General features: G+C 43.1%; 1 protein-coding gene across 1 annotated transcript in view; it reads right to left on the bottom strand.

The window, feature by feature from the left end:
- The window catches only part of ITGB1 (integrin subunit beta 1), a 46,405-nt gene extending 33,082 nt beyond the window's left edge, over positions 1-13,323 (bottom strand). Inside the window, exon 1 of the mRNA XM_030504063.1 lies at positions 13,077-13,323. Coding sequence (XP_030359923.1) covers positions 13,077-13,085 — 9 coding nt within the window. The 5' untranslated portion in view covers positions 13,086-13,323. The remainder of the gene's footprint in view (positions 1-13,076) is intronic.
- Between the last annotated feature and the right edge of the window lie 6,729 nt (positions 13,324-20,052).

Here is a 20,052-nt window from a genome sequence, read left to right as displayed (position 1 = left end):
ACCGCTCTCATTAAACCAAAGCTGCTATGCAATCAAGAATGAAAAAGCATGGAGACAGAAAACAAGGTGGTGCACAGATGGCGGGAGGTAGAAGAAAGATGTTAAGCGGAGTTCCAGATCCTGTTCCCTGTAATATATATGCAGATTTTACAGCATGTTGTCAGTGGATAAAAGCAAAGAGTCTTTGGACCATGATTCAGAGTGTGAGCTTTATTTCTTTTCCATTGAATGCCCTAACCTGTAGGAAAGTGAAGGGAAACAGATTTATATTCACACTCAGACCCAGAAGAGAGCCTCAACTGCAAGCTTTGTGTATCATGCATGGCCACTCTGAGTAGTGCACACTGAGCTGAAATCCCTCTCTAGTTGCACACCTGACCAGTCTGAACTATATGGACTTGAAGTTAATGAATACTTACCTTCCAACAAGCAACTAAAGGTAGCCAGGGAGCTTCTGGTAAGCAAGGAGACACTTACTGCATTTAGACTTCCATGGAACATAGCAAACTTATTTAGGCAGGATAGGTTACATACCGTGTTTTATTTCATGGCACTGTGTTTCTGTACACATTTTCGTTAGGAACATCGATTGATAATTTCACGCAATGACAAGCAAACTCCTGCAACAGGCTGCAAACCTAAATTAATATTCACCACCAGCAAAACCAAGTTGCATAGTAAACTACAAAGAATACCAGTGTTGCTAAAGCCCACTCAATTTGTTTCGTTATAACATACTTCTATTTAAGTCACACAAGTTCAGATTTCATGTTGGTGATGGTGACAGAAAGTAAAAGAATGAGAAAAGATGCTCACGGATAACAGAAGATGCTGCCACTGACAAAGAGCTTTCAGCTGTCAAGTCAGCAAAATCCAAGTGCAACCTTGATCTCTTTTTTCTAATGCCTTTCAAAGAGCACTGCGGTGCAGGCAGAGCTAACACTGGTTAGTCAGCACCACTTTTGAAGGAGGGACCATTTTTCAACTAGCATATGTACACACTGCCATGAACAGGTTTGTAGTTCATCACTAGACCTCCTTACCACTACCACACCACCAATAAGAACACTACTTTGCTGTACTAACAATCTTTGTCCCTAGCTGGGTCACAACATGGACAAAGAGACTATTTGTACAATGCTTTCTTGACCTGTTGAATCCCAATTTGAAGCCAAGATTCCACAGTTTAGGAGTTGCTTTGGAAAGCATCTTGATTCTTGAAAGGTAAGTAGTACTTACACACAGCTCATGCAAACAAACAACCTGTGTATGATCACCACGTACAGGAAACTATTTAAAAGCCAAGTGAGGTGCTCTTTCTCATGAGAATATTATTTTTTCCACACAGGTTTATTTAGGTACTTTTTACCAGGCAATTATCCACAGACTGCAATTTATAGGGTAAACTGACTAGTGTATTTTGGAAAACTAGATTAACAAACAGATGTATTGTGCTTAATATTCAACATTGGAGTAGGAGAGAAATAAAACTCTGCATATTCTCAAGCAGAGCAGGCAGAGGCCTGCAGCTAAGTCTAATTAAAACACCAGCAATATGCTTTTCCTGTTTATTACCTATGTCTTATACCTATTTTCAACTAAAATATCTGCATCTTTTTCTGGAAAGCCAGTTTGTAACTACTTGTTACTACTCTGCACCTCTCAAACTATTGTGCTTACTGAAGTACAGAATAAGAAAGCAGAACAGCACATCACCACACATCTGCACTCCTGTCTCTTGCTAGGAAATACCATGGCAGTGCATCCTGCCCACAGAAAGCTGGGATTCCTACAAGGACATTATGAAGCTCCTTGAATTTTAAGCAAGGACAAGCTAATAAAGCCTATTAATATGCTGCTTATGCTAACAGACAAGGAGACCACAAAGACAGCACCACTCTCAGGCTAACATACAAGCACACCACAAAGATAGCACCTCTCTAAGGCTAACACACCAAGCCCACGGGTAACAATACTGTGGTTGAAACTGCTATTTTCTGTATCTACAGCAGCTTCTATACATGCACACCTTGAAAGCTTCCTCTTGAGGACGTACAGGTATTAAGAACCCAAATACTTAATTTTCCTTCCTGAAAGTGTTTATGTCAAACATACCCATTTTTCTATACTCTTGCCAACAGAAGTTTCCAGCAGTTCAAATCCATCACAGCCTTGATGATTCAAAACACACTGTTTCCATGAATTTGTAAGAATTCTCACTGTACCCAATCTCACTGTTTTCAGAAGGCATTTTTCCATAATAAATATTTCAGGGTTTTCATTATTACAAGGACCTCTTTCTACAATTGTGATTAAAACGGGGGGGGGGGGGGGGGGGAAGATAAATCTGTTGTTTCATCACTTTTCAAATGTTTTTAGACCCATCAATCATTTTTGCCATAGTAGTTTAATTTTTCCTCTTGCTTAAATGAGACAACTTTTTTTGGCCAGGGAGAGTGTGAACTGAATATTTAGCTTATTTATATGAGTCTTGCTAGTCTACAAGACTGGTTGGCTAAGTTTAGCATTTTCATCTCAGACAGATTACAATTACATGACTACAATTAGGAATGCCATGTAATGATTTAAGCCATTCTAGTAGAAAACATGGGTGTTTGTTCCTTGTGGTAGTATTACATTCCCCACACACTCTGCACCACTTACTACTCCCATAAAGGGAGTATTTAATTTTGTGCAACCTAAACCTCACATTCATCCACACGGGGAAACTAAAAGTTTAACTAAACTTATAAATATAGCTTTTATACAGCTGACTGTAACTGATGCCTCTAAGGCTGTACTGCCTTAGTAACATCCGTCACAACGTCTGGCTAAACTTACTTCAATCCAAGCTTTCCTTTTAAAGGAAAAGCAGAAGAGAGACGTGCATTTGTAAGTAAAAAGCAGAGAATTTCAGTTAATATAGTGTCTCGCTCACCTATTTCTTTAAGAGAAAACAGTTGCAAATGTCTTGCTGGCTATTGCTGCAGGTACTGCAGGAAGCCAGAAGCTGGCACACCACAAAGGGCAAACTCAGCGGAAACGCTGTCTTTACGTGGCACTGCTCACCCACCAGCAGCTATCATTAACGCCCAGGGTATGGTTTCAGCAACCAAAACCAAGTCGAAAACTAACTGCTGCTGAAAGTAACGGCAGTGCTGCAGCATCCCCACCTCCAAAAAAGCAACCTCTGCCCCTCTGCTTGCGCTCATGGATCTCCCACACACACCACACCGCACCAAGCCAGCTCTGCTTGCCGGGCTGGCAGAGCGGTAGCTTGAGTTATCCCTTTTCCCTCCACATCAAAACCCACTTTCTCTAAGCCTCATCAAACTGAACCAGACCTCCAGGCAGACAGAGGAGTGCTGAGGAAACAACTTCTACAAAGTGGCAGGTGGCGCTCAGACTGATGGACCTCCGAAATTACACCAGGCTCTTTCAGTGCTGTAGACCAGCCTAAATCCAGGCTGCCACAGGCCTCCTGCCTTCTCTGCCAGCCTCAGGTGAATTGCTTACAAATGCTCTGTAACACAGCCAGCCAAGCCAAGGAACTTGTCTGATTTTATTTTTTCCAATAGGTTATTCTAATAAATCAGTTAGTAAAAAACATTAAGACAGGCAAAGAATAAAACTGAAAGTTTTTCATTTGGTTTTTGTTTAATTGTGTCCATTTTTGGGCAGTTGAGGGAAGGGAATTTTAATTTAGGATTTGAATGGCAAATACATAGATTAATGTTTACAGACAGTATCCACATATTTAATTGCAAGTTTCTTTTAAAAGATTCATTATTGCAACACAATTTAGCATGAGACTTGTACTGCTTAACAACTCCCATCTCAACAGACTTTCAACATTAGCTAAGTGGTCAGGAAAATGAACATCCAGCAATAATAAAAGACTGGTCATCCCACAGAACTACAAACAGCTTTATGAACCTGTATCTATCTATGAGATTTTTTAATATATATTTAATTCGATACATGTATGTTACATATATTTTGTGTATATGTATATTTTAAAGATCATTATTAATTCAATGGCTGTGATACATGGCTAGACATGAGCACACAGTGATCAAACAGTGGACTTCATCCTGAAGTTTTAATCCTGAAGTTTGAGCACTTGCAAAAAGTTCACCCATCTCAGGAAAAAAAGGCTACTTCAACCTTGAAAATATATATTTTTTTTTTTTTAAACAACAGACCCATTGAAGTACATGATAAAAAAGCAGTCCTTGCCTGAACAACAACCTGCCTATTACACATCTGCTGCTTTCCACAGGAGGATTTTAAGCCTGGAGTCCACAGGCTGCTTCTGCAAGGACTGCAAAAGATAATAAAAGATAAGGTTTCTCAAAGTAGCCAAGCAGATCTACCAGTTTGCCACCACTGAACAGAGTCAGCTCAACTACTCAGGGCCCTAAAATTCCCCACTTTGCACCCTTCATCTATCTGGTGCCAACTGTGGACGATACTTTCACCTCTTAACTGAGACAGTGGAACAAGCTAAGCAGTAACTCCTTGCTGAGTTATTTCTCACCTGATGTAGCAATCTTAAAATGGATTACTCAAATCAGAAGAGCACTGAAGCATGCACAAGTAGATGCTGTGAGGTCCCACAGCAGTTTATGCCAGCTTATCTCTGGATTACCACAGTCCTGTGCTCCTCTCGCTATGAGCTGCACTTTTTCCTATTTCTCCCCTTGGTATGAAGCATGTCGCTAGTAAAATGTGGTCACCCAGTTGAAATGACTGACCTACTTGTGAAAGTAATTTTTTTGCAAAGCTATTTTTCAACCAGATCAGCTACTTCAATGACTTACTGTACAGCCTTATGACTTCCACTCCTGATGCAAGGAGAACGGCCAGACTGCACAGCCACAGGCAGGAGGGGCAGTTAAGATCTTACATTGTATACCTTATACATTGGTATAAATGACTGCAGAGTCATGTTCCTACAAAAATAAAACACATTTTTATTTGAATTCATGGTTCCAGGGCCACCGGAACATTTTACATAGTATGAAATTCAGGTAGATTTGAAAACCACTTGCCTGCTGTGGAGTTTTGAGTTACCGCTAGTGAGTGAGCTCTTTTTTTCTTCTTAATTCTGCAGACACATAGTATTAAAATTGCTTCCAGCTACAAGCAAATGTTAATTATATTAAATACAGACATCATTCATTTAGAAAGCGAAATTGCATTGTGAATTAAGCATCAAAAAGAGCCAATATCTGTGCAAGCTCTTTTATTACTATCTAAACACTCTCCAGATTGGTCAGCTGGCAATGATAAAAACGCTGGCAGCAATCTTGCACACTATAGTTACTCTTTAATGCTAAAGTTGAGTTTTTCACTGAAACTAGTGATATCAACAACATGGCTATGTAACATTTTGGTCTAGCCTTTGAAAAGTTATGTAAACAACATCTGTAGTAGAGGGAAGTAACACATACATAGCAAAAAAATACTGTTTATCAATTTTATGATGCCTTTTAAACAGCCTATAGCCAATAAGTATAGCATGTTCTTCTGAAAAAAAGGAAATTTGCTGTTTCCTTTTTTACACTCAAGTCCACACCCAGGAAAAATTACACTGAAATTCTTGTACCCTAATTTCTCATACAGATCGGTATTTGCATAGAAGTTATAAAAACACCACAAAAAATTATTCCCTATTTTGAGCTGTACAGTAAAAGCAAAGAATAAATGTTATCTCCCAAAATGTTAGTTAGAGACTTTTTGAAAATGCACACAGGTTACGTTCATGCAAAACCAAAAGACAGATTTTTAATCTACTCTGACACAAAAGCAGCAAATTGACCTTTCAGAAACTGTCAAGCCTTTTATTTTATGCAGATGAGCTATAGTATGCCTTTCAGCATTAGGACAATCTTTAGTTAATACCAGAAAGTGAACACATTAATATACACTAAATACAACCATGCAAAAAACACAAAATGAACCTCAGAGAAGGTAATTATTGACTTTATCCTCTGCCCACCAAAACTAATTTCTTAATACACGAGAAAATAAAGCATCAGTGTAATGAGAAAAAACCCCAGCCAGAACACACTGGCAGCACATAATCGACCTTGCTTATCCTAGTCAATCTTGTGGATGATGATAGCGGATTGCCTCATTTCTCCTTTTTATTATCAGAAGAGGGAGCATTTCACTTGCTGACTGGACAAGCACCAAGACTTGACCCGCTCAGCTAGCAAAGATGTGCTAATAATATGAGAAGTCGCCTCAATGCAAAATTTAACGCTAATCAACTACTAAAATGTGTCATCTTTTGACCCCCAGGAGAGCGCTTTTTGTTTAACATCCAAAAGATCTCCACTTCAGAAACAGGCTTTCCTTTTAGCTGTATTCATCTTCACACAAAACTCTTTTACCTAAGATCTGGAAAGCCAGACAGCTGAGGGTCTAGACAGAGCTTGGATGTTGCCTAATTTAATACTTGAGCAACTGAATCTGCAGAGGATACTGGTCAAGCTACTAGAATGCCAGGTCCTTCAAATGACCTCCTACAGTGCCCAATAAACTCCTAACACTCAGGTTACCCCACAACTCACTGGGAGAGCATCCTGTGACCCTCTGCTTTACGGCAGCACAAGAACACTGGTAGATCACTCCCCAAGGGTCCTGCCAGCCTACAAAGATACAGAGCAGATGAGGACAGATCAAACAGTTTCACAGAGTAGCTAGCTGCGCAAGACACAGACAGGACTCTTGGTGCCATTGCCTGAGGTTAGCACTGTGTTAAGACACACTGAACTACAATTTCACCAAAGAAAATTAACAAACCCTAGAATGACAGCTTTTTTTCAACCCTCGATGCTTCAACCTTCCTCTTTTTTTCCTTTGCAGAAAGGAATGGCCCCACATCCTTAGCTCAATACTTACTTCTAGGTCAAGGTTATGCCAAACCAGATAGCCCAATCCATGTTTTCCAAAACATGGATCTCAGGGACAAAGAATGCACTAATATCCAAGATATTACCTTTGACTCACAGTATCACCATTTCTTAACTGAAATACTGACTCTTTCTAATACAATTATTTTCCTACTCCTTTAAATAACCACAAATCAGTCATCTTCGCATGAGGCTAAGTTCAGTGTTTCAGTTCAGCCCAATATATAATTATTGCTTTTCATTCTACCACAAAGCTCAAGAAAAGAAGAAAGCTTTCACTTTTTCTCTTCAGCTTCCACATCAAAAGTGCATCTACTTGCACAGCTCTAGAGGTTAAAAATTTATTTGTAAATAGCCATAACATATAATTAACTAAATACATTAAGTATTCACATGTAGTTAATTATACTACACCAAAAATTATAGTTTTATACAATAAGAATCCATATAAACAACGGCTCTTCTTCCTGCTTATACACTAGAATGTACCAAAAGCAGAAGTTAAAACTAAGCTAAGTAAAAACTGGGACTAAGTTAACCATTAGTGATCTTGTATAAACCATGAATCAGAAATAAATGAACAGCAAATATTATGTTGATCTTTGGGGGGTGTGTGGGGTATGTGTGTGTGTATATAAAATACCGGCATTAGATATTGCGTGTTATAGTTCATGAGCATTTTAAGAAGAATCTGCACTTAAACATGGTCTTACAAATTAGAAAGTCAGAGAAAACTACTATAAACAGAAAACTAATGACTTGTTGGCAGAACATGAGAACTGCATTAATTTATCAAAGCTACACAAGATGTTTCTCTGTGGGAGAAGGAAAAGAATTAAAAGGATGGTAAGAAGACACCAATATCTTCTCGCTCTTACTAGCTGTAACAAAGTTAAGATTCCAGCTTCAATTTTGTTACTCAAAGCTTCCCTCTCTAATGAAAACCACAAGAATACTAACAATATTTTTACTGCTGCTGGAAAAGAAAGCAAGCACATGAAAGTGCTTTTAAGACAGAAATCATGTTTCATAACCATTTTTGCAGCTGATTGTAAAGAGAAATTGAGAAAGATATAAACAAAAAACACTCATATATTGAACAGTCTTTACTCAGTGACACCCCAAAGAGGATTACAGGTCAGCTAGGAATCCTACTACCTTTCCCCAAAGAAAACATTAAATTCTACTATCATCAGGCTGCTTTCCCTACCATGTGCTTGGTTACGTGCAAATTTTATACTAAATTAGCAACTTTACCATCTCTGTAAACATCTTCAATCTGCTAATAGGAGAGTACAATAGCATAGCAAGTGTATTAACCACCCTAATGAGTCTAAGAAAAGAAAAGAGAAGGAGGTCATTACAAAAATACAGGATGTTTAATAGCAACATTCTGCTAAAGAGAGCACCCTTAGAACTGAATGAGAAAGCTGTGCTATTTAGTGATATATAATAAGGTGCTCTGTGAATGCAGAATGTCACACTGAAGTCAGAATTTTCATTTTGTCTACATGTCATTCCCAATAGAAGCTCTTTGGCAAGCCCACACACATCTTAAATTGGGATAGAAGCTCATACTGCCTGTTAAGAACACATCTAAAGCACATGACAACTTCTTACGATGAAGTTGTATGTACTTGCAACTGGTACTTAAATTACTCATCCACATGGTGGGAGAAAAGAAAGCTTAGTGAAAGGACTCATCACAAATTTATCCTGACACACAGTTTTAACAGTTTAGGTTACCAGGCCGTGCCTATGCAGGTCAAATTAGGGAAAAAAGGAAAAAAAGAAAGCAGCAGCAGAATTTGTCTTCCCTTTTGTGGGTAAACACAAAACTGACTTTGTAGGCCACCCGAGAGGCTCCGTAACCACAACAACTGACAAGATACCCGTCAATGTTGTGGTCCACTGCGGTTACTGCATGGCAAGTAACATCACCCCTTTCAGAAAGCTGGAAACAGAATACACAGCAGAACAGAGCAGCACAGAGTGAGGAAGAACTACACAGGAAAAAGGAGATGGCATCGGCCACCATAGATGATGTTATCCAGTACCAGAACTAACCAACAAATTTCAATTGAGACAAAAAGAACCTTAAATCAGACAGAGATATTGCCAGTGTCTGTCCAGGAGACAGAGCCACAGAATTTGTTCATCTGTCAGACTCTGTCACACTCCCTCTTGAAAAACAAGCAAACATCGCCTTCAGAAATAACACCTAATTCTCCCAAAAACTCATTTTCCTGTAAAGCTTTGAGATACATGTGTTGGTATAAAAAACCCCAAAACCCTGCGCACACACACACCAGAACTGAAGCCTGAAAAATCTCGAGTCATCTAACCAGCAGCGCGAAAGCTGCTAATGAGAACGCTACCAACAGTAAGTACCTTCAAAGCATGGCAAGTTGAGCACGTGGGAACAATTTGTAGGATAGGCAGTATAAAGACAAGAGGAGATAGGAAAACATGGACTTTGCTCCAAGTTTTCTGCTTCTGAGAGACAGCATATTTTCTAAAGGACACAGAATATAGCTGATGACTTAAAAATCTAGTCATAGGAGAACAGCACACATGCTGGCAAGTACTTTTTAATGATATTTTTAACAAATCTAACTACATATTACATTTTTAAGAATTATTTAATTTATGTAATTGCTTTATACAAGCTCCACCAATAGATCCCGAGAAGCTTAAAAAAGAAAAGTCACTCCCAACAAGGATTCCCTCTCAGAGGGCTGACTGCAGCTCCTAAGAATTAAAAGGATGCCAAGTGGACTGGCCATCCCAAAAAAAGAAAAAAAAGAGTTGGATAATATAAATTACTTGAAGTCCTAGAAAAGCAAATAAGGGCAGAATAGGCTCAGCTACTGCCGAGCCTGGATTCCCCCTTTTCTGGATCTAACTAATATCTCTCCCAAGTGCCATGTGAGGAGGCATGAGCAATCTTAAAGCTAGCTAGCTTGCCACAGTTAATATGGATTAAGACAATCCCTGCCTGTTAACTTCAGTTTTGCCATGTCTCACTGATGATAATAGCCTCTCTCAAATGCAAGGGGTACAAACTGTATTTGCAAAGGAACGGGGAGGAAGAGGATGTCAGATATCCCAACTGCCAGCAAAGCCCCATCCAGCCTCCACTCTTCCCCCCCTCAAAAACCACTCAACACGCCATGCAGTGGGTGCAACTAACAGAGAACAGACGGCAGCACAGCTCACATATTCACTTCCTACATGCAATGGTGACATAAGTGAAGGCTGCACCACGCATCACAGGCAGGTCTGCACTGAGGAAGCCCAAGCCCCCAGCCACAGGCAGGTGAGAAACAGCAGGAACTCTGCATGTCTGTCCACAATAAGGAAAGGGAGAAGGGATGGAGCCCGTTCCAGAACTACAACCTTTGATGATGGCTTACAGAAAGGGTCCCATCAAGAGGAGGTACTTCGACAGCCTGTTTAACAGTAGCCCTGCACAACTGCAGTCAGAACTGTTTCTGAAGGCCATATCACCAAGAGCCATGGACAGCCTGTGGCATGCTGGTCAGAGGGCTGGAAGAACCACCAGCTAAGTGTGCATCACATCACTCAACTAAATCAAGACTGGGTGGAAAAGTAGGCATGACAACTATTTACAAACAACTGAAGAGCAGTCATACCAGTGGTGGCAAGGGAATTATATTCAGAGCAAGGGAGAACACATGTCCTCCCCATGTTTGCATCGCTCTCCCCAAGCCTGCCTTTCTGCTACCCATGTTACCTACTTCCTGAGCCGCTCGCTAGAGCAAGCTCTTTTCAAAACTGCACCACAGAAGAGCTACCCTAAGAGAGGTATAGGGAGGATGGTTAAGAGCAGAGGAATGAAATCATGAAACAGGAAGAAAGAACAGCAGGAAAAGTTTCCGGACAGTTTGTTTTCAGCTGTGGGAATCACTTCCCAAAGGAAGTGGTAGAAGATTAACCACTTGAGTCACTTAAAACACAAGACGAAACACCAAAATTCTGCCCTCACATCAGAAATGCACGCACATTCTAGAGAAACTCGCATCCCTCTGAATCAGTCTTTCACAAGGGTAGACATAAGTAGGGATACGATGTAGACTGGATGACCGAATGTACAGAGCAGAATGAACTCCCTGGCCCCGCACACAAAGAATACCAGGTTTAACTGCTGACATTTCATTTTGAAATAAGTCTGGTTCATTTATCATGTGGCTGGCAAAGAGATACAGCATTTACCAGCTCCAACTTTGATTAAGGTAGGATTTCTGCATGCCTGTCAGGTTTGCACTTTTCAGCTAAAACACCTTTGAAAAGGACAAAAGTTGAAGGTGTTCCCATCCTAAACTTGCCTCGTCTTGCCTGCCTATTGCCAATGGCTCACTGTTTTTGCAACCCTTATAAATATAGCCTTAGGCAGGCTTGCAAAATGCTACTTAATCATTTGCCAGAGCCAGGTAACATTTTTTGTGACAGGAGAATGAATCATCAGTTTCATCACCGGGATGTATGTGAACAACAAATGTCTTCGCTACTTTTAGAGCCTTGTTCATTTTAGTCTCATTTACGTCTTTCTAGTAGCATAATACTTCTAAAAAGAAAAAAAAGCTGCTACCAAATAATCTCATTTCATAATAAAAACTGCTTTTTCTCACAATACCACCATCACCTAACAAATAGTTGTGTCAGGAATGCAGATTATCTAAACCTGTTCTCACATACATAAAGTCCTGCTCCATTTCAACACTTCAGCACACACAGAGCATTAGCCATGAGCAGTTCCAATGATCTGAATGGAGACAATCTTTACTCCTGAAGGTTTGTGTGTCTTGGCATGAGCAGGACTGTAGCACCAATGGCAAATCTACCAGAAATCAACAGAAAACACATTTTCACCCAATGGGTATGTGCGCATGTGGTGGCATGAATGGACTGTTGTATTATTCCAAGGACAAACGCAGAAGGAACCAAAACCACTGTTCAACTTTTTCCCATACAGAAAAATAGTCACAGAGACTACCTAATGAGTCTAACAGGCAGTCAGACACTTATTCCATAAGATAAAGACATCTGACATGGGCTAAACAGTGAGTCAGAAAGAATTTCCTATCGCTCCATGTTTCCTTCCAACCATCGCTATAGGAAGATAGTAATACCGTGTTCTACTGATGCCAGTTATTTTAGAAATCTCCATGTGAAACAGACCACATACAGAGGCCTCGCATTCCCACGTCCACCTCGACACAAGCTTATAGTAAGCTTTAGAGGCTCAGGGCCAGCTTCGAGCAAAAACCGCACAGACTGAACGCATCGAGCAGTCAAAACGCGGCACTACAATCACGCCGTCATTCCAACAGTGCACGCACCCCGCTATGAATAGTTACTTTTAGCAGACATGTGCAGGTCAAAAACCCTAGATACTCAAGTTCCTACACTGGCTCACTCCTTACGATCCCATCCCTGAAACTTCTCTGCTTCCCGCGGAAGGCAAGCATCTCCCTCTCCTCTGCCGCCGTCGGACCGGGCGGTGAGCGGACGCCCGCCTTCCCGGGGCAGCTGCCCGAAACTTTACCGAGCCTAGTGCTGCCCCTTCCGGGGGCACCCCGGCGGGCGGCCGCGGACGGCACAGGGCAGCTGCGAGCGGGGCACTGGCACAGGCTCCCGCCTTCGCAGCCAGGGAAGGGTCGGAGCGGCCCGGCCGCGGGCGCTGCCCGCGCAGGGCAGGGCTGGGCCCCGGGCGGACAAAGGCCTTGCTGGCCCCCGCCGGCACGGGAGGCCCGAGGCCGCCGTCCCGCCGCCACAGGAAGCCGCAGGCTGGGCCCGACACCTTCCCGCCCGCCCGCAGCGCTGACCCCGCACTAGCACACCTTCCCGGCGCCGGGGCGGGCACGGCGGGCGGAGAGACGCCCCATCCTCCGCCCGGGACGGGCGCCGAGGGACCCGCGCCCCGTGGCGACGGCTCCTCCCGGGTGCTGCCAGCGGCTCCCCGCGCGGGAGAGAGGGAAGGAGAGAGAGCGGGCGGCGGGAAGCCACGCTCGCCGCCCTCTGCCCCGCACCACCCGCCGGAGCCCGCCCAGATACCGGCGCCCCGGGCCGGGCGGGCACCGCTCAGCCCGCTACCGACCAGCTCCAACCCCCGCCCCGTCCTCCCGCTACCTCGGCCATGTCCGCGGCGCGGCCGGTTCCTGGCAGGGGGCGCACTCCGGCCCCGGCCCGCCTGGCTGACTGGCGCCCCGGGAGCGGGCTGGGCTGCGCGCAGCACGGCACGGCGGGACGGCCGGCCTCGCTTCTCGCTCCCCGTCCGGCTGCCCGCCGCCGCCTCGCCTCCTTGCTGCTGAGGGGGAGCCCGGCGCGGCGGGGGAGGGGAAGGTCCGCGCTCCGCCGCGCTTTCCCCGCCCCGGAAACACATTCCTCCCCGCTGCCGTCAAGCCCGGGGGTGGGGAGGCGGTCTCCGCCGCCGCGGCGGCAGCAGCAGCAGCAGCAGCGGGGCAGGGTAGGCGGGCAGGGCTCTCCCGGCCCGAGGCGGGGCCCGCTCCCCGCTTACCCCCCACATCCCTCTGTGGCGGCTGCCAGCGCCTTATTTGGTGGGGTTTATTAGCACCCGGCTGCCCGTCCCCCGCCCCGCAGTCCCCCGGACGGGCCGCGGGGACGGGGCTGCTCCGCGGCTGGTGGCGCTTCCGTCTTCGCTGCGGCGTCGGAAGGCTGCTGGACCCCAGAGCTTCTTTATCAGGGGTGCGCCTTTCTTCCCCTGCTCCCTTCGCTGCCTGGTTCCTCCCGGCTCGCCCCGTCGGTGCCCGCGGACACGCGTGTGGGCAGAGGGCTGGCTGGGGAAGGGGGGGGGCACTGCTCGTCCGTCTTGCTGGCAGCTGTTTCCAAACGCGGTGAAGGCAGTAAGTGATGGATGAGCTGGGCGTGACGCTGGTGCACTGTCCAAGCTAAGTGGAACTCCCCAAGTCCCTTGGCCAGAACCTGCTGCTGTTTGGCACATGCCCTTAGCGTTTCTAAGAGCTCGTGAGAGTAGGTGCTTGGAGGATCTACTGATAAATAAAATATAATTAAAACAAAATAGGCATGCAACACTTGGAGGTATGGAGTGATGGAAAACACAAGCTATGGGCTCTCAGCTCACCTTTCTGTAAGCTGGTGTCAGTTCTGGTTCTGTGGTAATTGACTAAATGAGCGGTGCTGCAAACTGATCATTTTAATGCTTTTCTGCAGTCTTGTTTCTAGCTGCACTTAAGAAATGAATGCTGTTTCTGCCTTACTAGAGCACAGCCTGTGATTCAACCCCGTGTTCTGTTCGGGCAGTGCAGCTGTTCAGGATGTAGTCTATTAACATAGCTGCATTAGCAGAAGCTTTTAATGCTGGTACAACTGTCATTGTAAAACTGTTTTAGTGGTGTTGGAAAATTAGATTGAAATGATAGGCTGCTGCTCCAAGCAGCTTCATCAAAACCAAGTACTGCTTAAATAAAGTGGAAGAGAAATACCTTTGACAATCCAGAGGAATCCAGAGACCATATGTTTCTACAGGTAAATTAGTATATGATACTGCCATAAACCCAGTGTTTTAAAACGCTATAAAAATATGCCATGCAAAATAAAAGCAAATGCTGGATGGGTAGTGATCTGCCAAAAAAGTAAGAAATTTTAAGTACTGGGGGAGAAAAATGACTTTTAGCCAAGGTATTCTTCTCTGCTTCCTTATTGTAGACGAAAAAAGCACATTTTGTCAGAATACGCAAATGGTGAGCAGAAGTCCACTATGGTGTACGGCAAACAAGCGGTGGCAAAAATGTCCCTCAGACTGATGGGGCTACAAGGAGTAAATAAAACTGCTTAACAAACTGGTGCTTCAAGCATTAGCCAATGCTCAGTTCAGACATTCATATGTCAGGTTGCCAGTGGCGGGCTGTGGTGTGCAGTAGGAAATTGGCAGGAAAAAGTCTCCTAAAAGGCTGAAAAAAATCACTGAATTATTTGGCTGCTTTCTGGACTCCTTTGGAGAGCACAGATGTGTATGAATGCCATTTGTTATTTTCAAACACTTCTGTAGTACTAAAAATGTCAGAAAAAAGTGCTGGAGATGTCTGAGCCAGCAGACACAATTGCAGATGATGTCAAAATATTTAATGTAGTGTCTCCATATTGCAGTTAACATGACATCTGGGAGAGTGAGTGAACATTTTTGCATGGAAAGGCTCAAGAAAATACACATTTTCATGGCTTTAGTGGGTAGCTAGGAAGTGTGTGGGTCACTTTTAGGCTTGGGTACCACTTCTGGAAATCCACATCCTTACATCTTGCAGAAAATAGGTGAGAAAATGTTGACACACTGGAGACAGGAGTGTGCATGATATATATTCACTTGGTATATAGACTGATTTGTTTGATACTGCTGGATTTGCTGCTGTGTTAATGATTGCTTTTTTTTCTGTGATTTTGAGAGATTGTGGCTCTTTGTTACAGGTTTTGATATAAGTTTTCAACTCTCCTTTCTCCAAGTACTTGCATGTGTCAAACCCATATAGGAATTGGAAAATATCAGAATTGTAATACTTCAGTTAGTTTAGCTTAATTTTGTTTAATTGGCTTAATTACATTGAATTAGCACGCCATTTTCCCTGATTTTTTAATGTGTTTAATATTCAGGTTATATTTAGAAAACAATAAGGACTGTAATTTGGTAGTGATGCCTTTTGTTTTATGTGTAACATATGTTCATTTTCTGTGGACAATGTAAGAAGTGTATTTCTGTGCTCTAAAATGTACTGTCACAGGACAGCCAGCTAAGTGATGTCTGCAGATGGAAGAAACAGTAAAATACTTTGGCTTATGATTATTTGTGTATCATATCATTGAAAAATTCACACAAGTAATCAGAAAAATAAGCATTTAGTATTTTAGTTATTGCTTTCAAAGTATTTACATTATATTTGGCAAATTATGTTACTTAGTAGGTAAAGCTGATATGATTACATGTGATTATCTTTTATACCTACTAGAGTTTTCCTTTAAAAGCCCATTGAAGAATGTATTTTTGTTCTGTCTAGTTATCTTTTAATCTAAGCCATTGGCAAAAGAAGGCCCCAGTATCATGTAAGATAAATGGTTGGTGGATTACTACCGGTGGTGTGTAGGTAGTAAGCTGAGAGTCTTTGACCTATTGTCAGTGAGCCATTTTATACATAGAAATATATATTATCAGCATGACCAGCTTGTGTTGTGGAGAAATCAGTCTGCAACTACAGCTTGCCTTATGGATGCAGGTTTTATTATAACTTTTACAGAAGCACCCAGGAATCCCAAAACAGGTTTTGGAGTGTCCAGTGTTGCACATGTGCAGAGGCTGATTGTGTTGTAAATCAGGGATGCTCAGCTGCACGGAGGGCTGGGGGTGAGCATCCTCGTGCCAGGCAACCATGCTGTGATTCCTCCTTGTGCTGGGCTGCCAACCTTCAGGGTGAGCGGTCACTTGTGTGCCTTGGGGACCATAGCCTCCTGCAAAGCAGGAGAAGCTGCAGCAGCAGCTCCTACCCAGTTATGAGGGTATTTCCTTGGCTGCGGTTTCCCTGTTGCTGCTAAGCCACTGAGCTCTGAATTACTTCAGCCCACACTGAGGGAGGACTATTACCCTGTTCCCACCAGCTCCTACTCCACTCCTGAAGCTTGCAAGGAGTTTAAAGAGAGATACTTTGCAGCTGGAGCTACAGCGAGGGGTGCCATGGTTTGCACATTAACGCCCAAATGCCTCCCATCAAAGCACCCCACTGGGCAGCTTTGTCATCTCACTGCCCACTAACACAAGTGTTTTCCCCTTTACTTCTTCATACAGTACCAGATGTCTCTCCCACCTCTGCTTCGGGGAGTGTTAATTTATATGTACTGCTTTTTCCCAACATGCTTTGTAACAGAGAGCAGTTTATTTCTCTTTCTTGCCCTCTTCTTTTCTTTCTCTGCCTCTTCAAAATGCTCCTGCCCTACCTGAGTTAGTTTTTCTTTGCAAACTAAAGAAAACCAAGTCATAAACCTGAGGTGAAAAACAATAATCTAAATACAAAAGACAGATAAAGGGTGGGAGAGAAAACAGAAAGCCAATGTCATTTTCCCAAGGATGGCAATGGAGCTGGAAACAGAAGGTGGGTCTCCTGGGAACACACCAGGCTGCAGCCACCTGGGCTATGCTGGCTTTGGGAGCACCGGGCTCTCCTGGTCTGCTGTCACAGCAGAGCAGCAGCAGCTGCCTCTGCTGTTTTATTCCAGCACCAACTGTGCAGTCACTGAGGGGCACAGCAAGTGGTCAGGCCTCACTGGCAGCTTGTCATCACTAGGCTGTGCCTTCCAGTATAGAGAATGAAGGAGATGTTAGACATGGACACAACATTAATACAGAAAGTATTATTAGGAGATAGGGTCAGTACAGGAAGCGATGGTGCTAAACAGTTGTGGTAATTGCTTTTGATAACAGCCTCTATTTGTCTCCTCACAATGAGGAACACTTCTCTGGAGGCAGGCAGTGAGCAAACCTGGCAGCTTGTCAGCCACGTACAATGTGCCAGTTATATGGAGTGGTACGTTTACCACGTTTATGTGAAGTGAGGTTCTCATGCCGCACACTTTGCTGGCAAGTGAAGTGAGTCACAGATACGTCCAGCTGGAACATTGCGGTAGATTGTAGTCTGCGGGCAAAGGTTTGCTCTGCAAGATTGTCTGCCTGTAAGACACTGAATGACTTGCTAGGCTTGCATCCTGTTCACGGTAGCAACATTCAGCACTTAGCTGCAATCATTATGCTTAGAGCTCTGCTTTGTTCAATCAACAGTCCTGTATCTAGCATGATCCTAAAAAGGTCAGAGTCCACCAAGCCCTTCCTTTAGCTTTCTGGTGTTTAAAAAGCAGCTTGTCCCCGTTTGTTGTCAGGCAAGGAGAAAGGAGAGGTCAGCCAGAGGACATGGCCCCTCTGGTGGGACTGGCCCATGCCATCCATTGCACAGGAACGGAGCAGGCTGTTAGGGTGGGGGGGCGAAAGGGCAAATTATGTTACAGCTGTGCTGTGCCTTGTGCTCCCTTGGTCTTCCTCTGGCTCTTTTTCTGCATTTACTTCACCTGAAAAGCTGCCCTCTCCTCATTCTGTGCATCTGTTTGGATAAGCTAAGTTGTTGCTGTTACAGTCCCATGTTTTCCCTGCTGCCGCTGGCATACACATCCCTTCCTGTTTGTCACATGGTTGTATTTTTTCCAAAGCTGTTCTGTGGGACTCCTATGTCATTGTGAAGATCATTTGTTTTATACAGAAATTCTATAAGATATTTTGACTCTCAAAATATCTATAAGATATTTTGACTTACTTGACTCTTGACAAGTAAGCAAGGCAAGAATCCTTTCTCATCCTTAGTCATGAAGCACAGGTTCTTCCTGTGTTCCAAAGTAGGGAAGTGAGCAGGAGTTAAGTGAGGAGCATAATGTCTTTGAGTTTTATGTTCAAAGGAAACACTTATGATCACGATAACACAGAGCAGAGAACTTCTGCATCAGCTACTTATGTTGCTTGAACTAAAGCATGTTTTCTAGACACCTTGATTTTAAAACTTCAGGCTTGAAGATACTGTAATGTTTAATTACCCAAGAAAAGATGCCTATGGGAGATTAGAAATATCCCCAAAGGATGATAATTCTGAATGTACAATAACTTTCTGAGATTCAGCAGTTAGTTAATTCTTACCATGTGCTGTTTTATTCTGTGAGGCTCAGAGATCACGTGCCTACATATTCCATTCACTCCTTCTCAGGGGATTCCCACTACTTAGATGAGCAGCTCATGTTCATTTGGGAAAAAATGAATTTCACACCCCCCAAAAGAAGTGTGCGGGACGGGGTGGGGGCTGTTCTGAGAGCTTCCCTTCGCAGAGTTTTCTGCCTTAGTTTTGCCATGAGGGGCATGCCGCAACATTTTAGGCTCAATGCAGTAGTTATTACTGCATGAAATTACTGAAATTTAGACTTTTATAGAGGAGAGGAGGGCTAGGAATGAGAAAGGCAGATTTTGATGTCATCTGCTGCAGAAAAAGTAGGAGAGGGGAACAACCTACTAGCAGTGAGAGTCTGTGTTGTGAGAGCAGGAGTAAGGACAGATTTTATGTTCGTTGGTATATAGGGGAAAGAGGAGCTATGTGGAAACCAGCATATTTTGCACAAGACTAGAAGGCATGAAACAGGACAAATAAAGTCTGGGGGAAATAAATAGAAATGGTACCTCTGAAAAAGGAGATTTGGGCAAATAAAGTCTGGGGGAAATAAATAGAAATGGTACCTCTGAAAAAGGAGATTTGGGCAAATAGAATCACTTCTGTATAAGGCGATTGGCTGTTCTAATAAAAAACAATGGCAAAAAAGGCAGAACATAATATTTTTATAATACTATTTCTGTCAAGTAGAAAAGAGTCTTATATTGAGCTTGTTCAGAACCCCTCAATTTATCTTCCCCATTCCTACACATCTGGACTTGCTCTCATGATTTTGTTTCTTCAAATAAATAGTTTCACTGACTCTTTTTTAGTTTTATTTCTATTTCCTAGACACATATCTAAAATGCTTTTGATAGTCATGATGTTTGGATGAAGATGCCAGTGATTTACAGCCAAATCTCTTGCTTGCAGAATCTCAATGATCCCTATATATTAACTCTCTAGCACAAGTATCATAAATTTTCTTATTCTTAAGATGTTACAGCTGGATGTTAATAGCAGTTTTGACCAAGTATTGATTTATCCCAGTGCCTTGTCATCTAAGCAGAGGCTAATACAAAGCAATTACAACTTTCTGTTGTGCTATTCACCCCTTTTATCTTCTTTCTTTACGACTCTGCTAATGATTGTGGTATTTTGCAACAGTAAACTGTATAACTCACAGGACACATCAAGAGAAGATTTTGGTTTCTCAGTCTGCAGGTGTAGACTCTTAAATGAAATACAGCATTAATTAAATCCTAGGTGTGAAACTACAGTAAGAAGTATTGTAGTTCACTAGTATTCTTGGCAGTAAGCTATTCTGGCCTCAACCAACATTATAACTGCTACAAAGTTCCATTCTGATTTCATCTAGGTGTAATGAACCAGCAAGAAATGAAAATGAA

This window comes from Strigops habroptila, chromosome 1, assembly GCF_004027225.2.
Source record: "Strigops habroptila isolate Jane chromosome 1, bStrHab1.2.pri, whole genome shotgun sequence".
NCBI classification, from domain to species: Eukaryota; Metazoa; Chordata; class Aves; order Psittaciformes; family Psittacidae; genus Strigops; species Strigops habroptila.
The sequence above is the reverse complement of the archived record's forward strand: the minus strand, read 5'-3'. Positions and strand labels throughout refer to the sequence as shown.